Genomic DNA, 6,334 nt, shown 5'->3' on the forward strand with positions numbered 1-6,334 from the left:
CCCCGTGTAAAAGCAGTCGAAATCTGTGCCAACTACTTGGTGGAGATCACTGATCCCACCCTTCGGAGAGCTTTCACTATGGCACGGTTTCAAACATTGCCAACTGCTTATCTGACCAGTAGATACACAAAAACCCCAGTAGAACACCGTTTATGTCCTTGCCTTATGAAAATTAAAGAGGATCTTACACATTACTTCCTCTATTGCCCCATTTACTCGGGCTTTAGAGACGCATTGCTGCAAATTATACCCAACTCTATAACCAGTCCTGAAGATAGAGTAAAATTTTTTTTTTTTTTATAAAAATTTTTATTAAGATTTTTTACAGATACATATTTAACAAACAAAATAGGTTTCATAACATCTTTTCATTCTATTGCGGACTCCCTCACGTCTCCCGCTTCCACTCTCATCATTAAAAACGAATTTTTCCAAGCAAATTATCATCTTGTTTATACTCTTAAGTGCAATGTTTAGGTTAAACTCAAATAAAAAATTATAATTTAATGGTAGACAGTTATTTCTGCTCTGGCTTCCTTGTTAGGATTCAACCAAATTACAATACTTTTGTAAATAAATCTTAAATTTCTTCCAGTCTTCTTCAACCCTCTCCTCTCCCAGGTCGCGGATTCTGCCAGTCATCTCAGCCAGTTGCATATAGTCCATCAGCTGCATCTGCCATTCTTCCAGTGTTGGTAGATCTTGTGTTTTCCAGCTCTTAGCAATAAGTATCCTTGCCGCCGTTGTAGCGTACATAAAAAATGTTCTATCCTTCTTTAACACGTTCTGGCCGACCATGCCCAGAAGGAAGGCCTCTGGTTTCTTGGTGAAGGTATACTTAAATACCTTTTTTAACTCATTATATATCATTTCCCAAAAGGCCTTCACTTTAGGGCAGGTCCACCAGAGGTGAAAGAATGTTCCTTCATTTTCCTTACATTTCCAACATTTGTTATCAGACGAATGGTATATTTTAGCCAATTTCACTGGGGTCATGTACCATCTATATATCATTTTCATTACATTTTCCTTCAGAGCATTACATGCTGTGAAGTTCAGCCCGGTAGTCCATAACCTTTCCCAGTCCTCAAACATAATGTTGTGCCCAATATCCTGGGCCCACTTTATCATAGCCGATTTAACCAATTCGTCTTGTGTGTTCCATTTCAGCAGCAAGTTATACATTTTTGAGAGTACCTTAGTCTTAGGTTCTAGCAGTTCTGTCTCCAGTTTCGATTTCTCCACCTGGAATCCTAACTTTTTATCAAATTTACACATTACCCATGTGGTAGCGGTCTTTGTGATGAAGGCCATGAAAGCCAGGGAAAGATTTATGGACGACAATGTAAAGACCCCTTCATTGTCTGTTTAACTCGCTGCTCGTTTTCCCTCCTTTTCTATTTTGTGGGAAGAAGGTTTTGTTGGCATAGTATGTAATGAATTTTAATATTTTTAACTACTGTAGTGTTGATTTTTGTGTACAGGCATGGTCCTCACAATAAATGGATTTGATTGATTGATTTCAGGTGTACATTGAATTTGGCTTAGGCATTAGAGGGCTGGTGGAGGGCAGGCACATGATAGAGTCTGTCTGAGGACATTCTTTATCTGCTCCTTTTCTTTTTAATAGACGAAATAAGTCTGATGTTGGACTTAAAGGATTTCATGCAATGCTGTCTCCGCCAAAGCTGTGGATATTGCTATGGGGAAGGCAAATCCAATATTAAGCTTATCTGGCGCACAGAGGGCATTTCAGTTGATGCAGTGACCCTGCAAAAACGTAAGTTGTTAGGTGAACAAACTGGGCAGGACAGTATTCTGGGATTTAAAATTGGGCCACAACATTATTGATTCCAGGTGTCGGTTACATTTGGCTTAGGCAAAAATGGGGCCAATCTGTTTACAGGCAAATGGCTTCCTGGTTCTGAAAACAGCAACCATTATAAAACCACCAGTATCCTAGGAAGCAAAAGATTAATATACAAAACCCACGGCTTTACTGAATAAGGTGGGAAAGGAGGGGTGTCCGTACAGGCAGCGCTTCCCGCCCCCAGGACGCACGCCCCGTCCTGCCTTCTCTCTGCCCCCCCGGCCTAACACGCTAACTGCATCACACTCACTCTCTTGTGACCCCACAAAAGGGGAGACCAGGGCTATCAAATCCCTACTGAGAATATATTTGATGTCATTACAGGAGGAGTGCGAGAGCGACCTGGTGGAGCAAATGCCCGCCCTGGAAGGTCCGTTTTCGGCTCTCCATACCCTGAATCTGATAAATACCTCATTTGTCAACTGCATAAATGATCCACCAGGACCTGTCACGTTGGGCATGGAAAATGTGAAAAAAACGCCAGAAAGAAAACCTGAGTCAACTGGAAGCGGTAATTTATTTTTTTAATCCTCTATTGGGAGGGGTTGTGGTGTGTTTCTTTGTTGATACTGAGCATTTTGATCGTATCACTTTATATTATATATTCAGACATTCAACCAGTAGACTTTAGTCCATTAGGGCAAGTGGAGAACTGCCCTAAAAAGCTAAGCCGCCTCTATTAGCCAGCCCCCATCTGCTCCTGTTCCTCCTTAGACCCAGTGTTGCTGTTATGGAACTCAGCAGGAAGGAGGGTGAGGACAAAGCCAGAATTAGTTCACTCTGCCTGTCATTGGCTCTAATTCCCCACTACTGTTGACTCTCCCGTATTCTGCCCTACAAGTCCAATGGGCATCAGCCCCTCCCCCTGCATTCAATGCAATAAAATGAACCATAGATGCAAGTGTCATTTTATGACCTTATCCCTTTCCTTTGGCTTAAGAATCACCTGGATGCTCCCAAAACTATTACAAGGGAAAGAACAGCAAGGTTGAAAACCTTCCAGATTTTTAAAATGAGACATTTATATTTTTGAAAACATTTTAATATATATGTATTTATTTGAAATTTCAGGTAGTTCCAAAATGGTTGTAAGGCACCTGAAATTCCTCGACTCCTTGAAGACTTCTGACAAAGAGAATTTCCTCCCAGCTGTAATGAAGAGAAGTAGAGAGAAGTTGTGGACTTTCAGCCATGTGGACTTTCAGCCATCTTTCATAGAGCCAGCTGTATCATCTGCCTGCAAAGGCTTGTGCCAAGGAGTTGGATCCATGGAAGCGTACGACCGGGTGGCAAAGGTGGTGGCCCCAAAACATCAAGAACTCAGGAAAGAGGAAGGGTTGCTCACTCTACTGATGCAGAAGCTCAATACGGACAGAGACGAACTAAAGAAAGTAATTGACCGCCTCTGGGACCTGAACGATGAACTGGAATCACTTAATAAACGGAAGAAGGAACTTGAAAACAGGATTGAAGAATGCTCTCAAAAGCTGGAAAGGGCTGAAAAGATGAGCTTGGGAGGAAACGAGGATAGATGCATGGAAGCAGCAAGCTATAATTTTTCCATTACCAAGGTGTCTGACTCCACTTACGTAAGGAATTTGGAGAACGCCATCCAGTTTGGAACCCTAGTCTTGCTTGAAAATATCGGCGAGGAAGAGTTGGGTGCCCTCTCAGAGCCAGAGCTGCTAATGGCAACTTTCAAACAGCAGGGTGTAGAGTACAGGAGACCGAGCGAGAACGTTCTTGAGTACTCAAGCAATTTCAATTTTTTACTCAATGGATTTCTAGTGGAATACTACTTGGAGGAGTCTGACCACATCACCAAGGAGCTATTGTCTCTGGTTATGTTGAAACAGGTAGATTTTATGGAAATTTGTATCTGTTTTCATTATCTGCCATATCTGTTGCAAGCTCAGTATTATGAACAGAGACTGAGAGGGAACGTTATTGAGTATTCAAACAATTTCAAGTTTTTACTCAATGGATTTCAAGTGGAATACTACTTGGAGGACTCTGACCACGTCACCAAGGAGCCCATGGCTCTGGTTATGTTGAAACAGGTAGATTTTATGGAAATTTGTATCTGTTTTCATTATCTGCTGTATCCGTTGCAAGCTCAGTATTATGAACAGAGACTGAGAGAGAACGTTATTGAGTACTCAAGCAATTTCAAGTTTTTACTCAATGGATTTCAAGTGGAATACTACTTGGAGGAGTCTGAGCACGTCACCAAGGAGCCCGTGTCTCTGGTTATGTTGAAACAGGTAGATTTTATGGAAATTTGTATCTGTTTTCATTATCTGCTGTAGCCGTTGCAAGCTCAGTATTATTAACATACTATTATTAACATATTATTGTTGAAAGACAATAGCTGTAGACACACCAAGGCCCATGACTTCCTCCAAAGAATCCTGGGCACTGTATCTTTCAGAACTACAATTCCCAGCACCGTTAACAAACTACAGTTCCTGATTAGTTAGAAAGCAAAATCACTGGCAGATTCTGGTACCTAATTGCCCACTAAAATGTTGGTGCATTTTTGTCCTGATTTTTTTCCTGAACTTTAATATGATTATGAAATGTTGTGAATTGAAGAATTGGACCGTAAGGAATTAATATGTAGATTATGCCCTCTTCCTTGGTTGCCCTCCTTAGATTGCAATAATGCCAAAGGAGCTTCCAGCTCTTCAGCTGAAATAGATTCAGACTTCCGCAGAAACGGAGAAATTGGTGGTCCTCTTAGAAAAAGAAATCATTTTGGTTTCTGATGCCAAGGAGCAGCTAGTGGGTGCAGATGAAAAGGAAGCCAATGAAGTGGCGCTATTGCCCAGGGTATTCAGGTCATTGTGCTGTGCAGCCTGGTGCTCCCTCCCCATCCTCTGCTATGCCAACTTACCTGAGAGTAAGCCCCTTTGAACCCAAGAAGACTAAAAAAAATTGCACACACAGGACTGCACTGTCAGCACATGATGTGCCCTTCCACAGTTGGTTTTTAATGAAAGAGCGGCAATTAAGAGGGGATGTTCACACATGATGTTGCTGAGAGGGGATTCAACCCCTTGTGGCCCCCTGCCCGTTCTGATCTGCCTCCCCAGGGTTGCTATTTACCCCAGAGTTAAAAGTAATATTGGGCTAAAAATGCCCTCCTTTTGTGGGGTCACAAGTGAGTGAGTGTGATGCAGTTGAGTGTTAGGCCAGGGGAGACCAGGGTTCAAATCCACACTGAGTTCTAGAACTCACTGGGTGAGCCTGTTCCCATTGCACCAGGGAGTGCATTTGACAGGTGGGGAACTGCCACCGAGAGGGCCCTCAATCAATTCCAATCAGGGCACATCCAGTGACAGCACCTGGAATAAGAAGGGAAAGGGTGGTTCTTGGAAAGTGATTGTTTCACTGGACTGTTCATCCTGACTATGTGGTATATTTGATATGATTACAGGAGGAGTGCGAGGGAGAACTTGCCGAGGCAATGCCAGCCCTGGACCCTCCCCTTTCGGCTCCCCTTTCCCTGAACCTGGGAAATATCTCCTTTTTCAAACCCATGCCGGATCCACCAATACCAGTCAAGCTGGCCATCGAGAGCGTGAAAGAAGGGGTCAAGGCCGTTGAAGAGCACTACCGTGCCGCAAATGTGGTGGCACCCAAACATGAACAACTGAGAGAAGCTGACGGTTTGCCCCCAGTGAGAATGAATGAAACTACACATTCTGGGGAAGAATAACTCAGACCTCTTACAATGATGTTTCCAGAAATACCACAAAAGAAACAATTCAGCCTTAACAGAGATCAAAGAACAGGACTCTGCATTTCTGCCTTGTAGAATTCTCTGAAGTAATAAAGGAACACCTAAGTTGTGCTTTCAAGGCATCTGCAAGAAAAAGGTTTCTTACTTGGGGCAGACTCTGTTGACACAACTGCTACCCCCCTTTCTTTCTTTTTAAATCACCCCTCCAATCTTCTCTTAGCAGAGGGCGAGCGAGATGTAAAGTGGACGCCTGCCAATTTTTAATTTTAAAACCATTCTGGGGTGTAAAACTGTGTGATTGTTCTTGCTTAGGCGATCCTGAAGAAAAGAGCTTCTGGTTTTATTACTGGTCACGAGTGTGGGGTGAAAAAGAAAGACAGACGGGGGTGCGGGGGGGGGGAATGACAGGAATGGCCGCAAACATTTTAATCTCCCACCACGCTTAAATGCAAAGCCTGCAAAGCTTGTCCCTAGTTTACTTGTGAGATTTCCTTATCCTATATATGCCCATGCAACTGCTTGGATCTGTGGAACTGGCACTGTTACAGGTGCCACATAATACTTGATCTGCATTTGTAAGAAATAGATATTTTCAGATGGAACTCCCAAGCAGGTACCTGGGTATAAATATACACCCAGATTTAGGCAAGCCCTATCAGAACCATGGACAGGTCCTGTGACCTCCAGTGGCTACAGTTTTCTCTTGATTGTGGTTAATG

At 42.9% G+C, this 6,334-nt stretch overlaps 1 protein-coding gene across 2 annotated transcripts; it reads left to right on the plus strand.

The window, feature by feature from the left end:
• The first annotated feature begins 2,146 nt into the window (after window positions 1-2,146).
• On the plus strand, window positions 2,147-5,737 carry LOC309374484 (dynein axonemal heavy chain 3-like). 2 transcript variants are annotated; one of them, XR_014170606.1, is made up of 3 exons: window positions 2,147-2,381; window positions 2,942-4,710; window positions 5,310-5,415. XR_014170606.1 is itself a non-coding variant. In XM_081919408.1 (3 exons), exons 1-3 carry the CDS (start codon window positions 2,183-2,185, stop codon window positions 5,589-5,591), a joined length of 1,674 nt encoding a protein of 557 aa, XP_081775534.1. In that variant the 5' UTR covers window positions 2,147-2,182; the 3' UTR covers window positions 5,592-5,737. The 2 variants fall into 2 exon arrangements, 1 of the variants encoding a protein (XP_081775534.1); XM_081919408.1 differs by having other exon boundaries at window positions 2,942-4,134; window positions 5,310-5,737.
• The last annotated feature ends 597 nt before the right edge of the window (window positions 5,738-6,334 follow it).

Source organism: Podarcis melisellensis (assembly GCF_964234715.1).
Source record: "Podarcis melisellensis genome assembly, chromosome: 7".
Taxonomy (NCBI): Eukaryota; Metazoa; Chordata; class Lepidosauria; order Squamata; family Lacertidae; genus Podarcis; species Podarcis melisellensis.

Excerpts from the sequence above, each read along its gene's own strand:
- LOC309374484 (XM_081919408.1), top strand. The coding sequence starts at position 2,183 with ATGTCATTACAGGAGGAGTGCGAGAGCGACCTGGTGGAGCAAATGCCC. Across the intron at positions 2,382-2,941 it reads ACCTGAGTCAACTGGAAGCG|GTAGTTCCAAAATGGTTGTA; the intron begins GTAATTTATTTT and ends TTGAAATTTCAG. Across the intron at positions 4,135-5,309 it reads CTCTGGTTATGTTGAAACAG|GAGGAGTGCGAGGGAGAACT; the intron begins GTAGATTTTATG and ends ATATGATTACAG.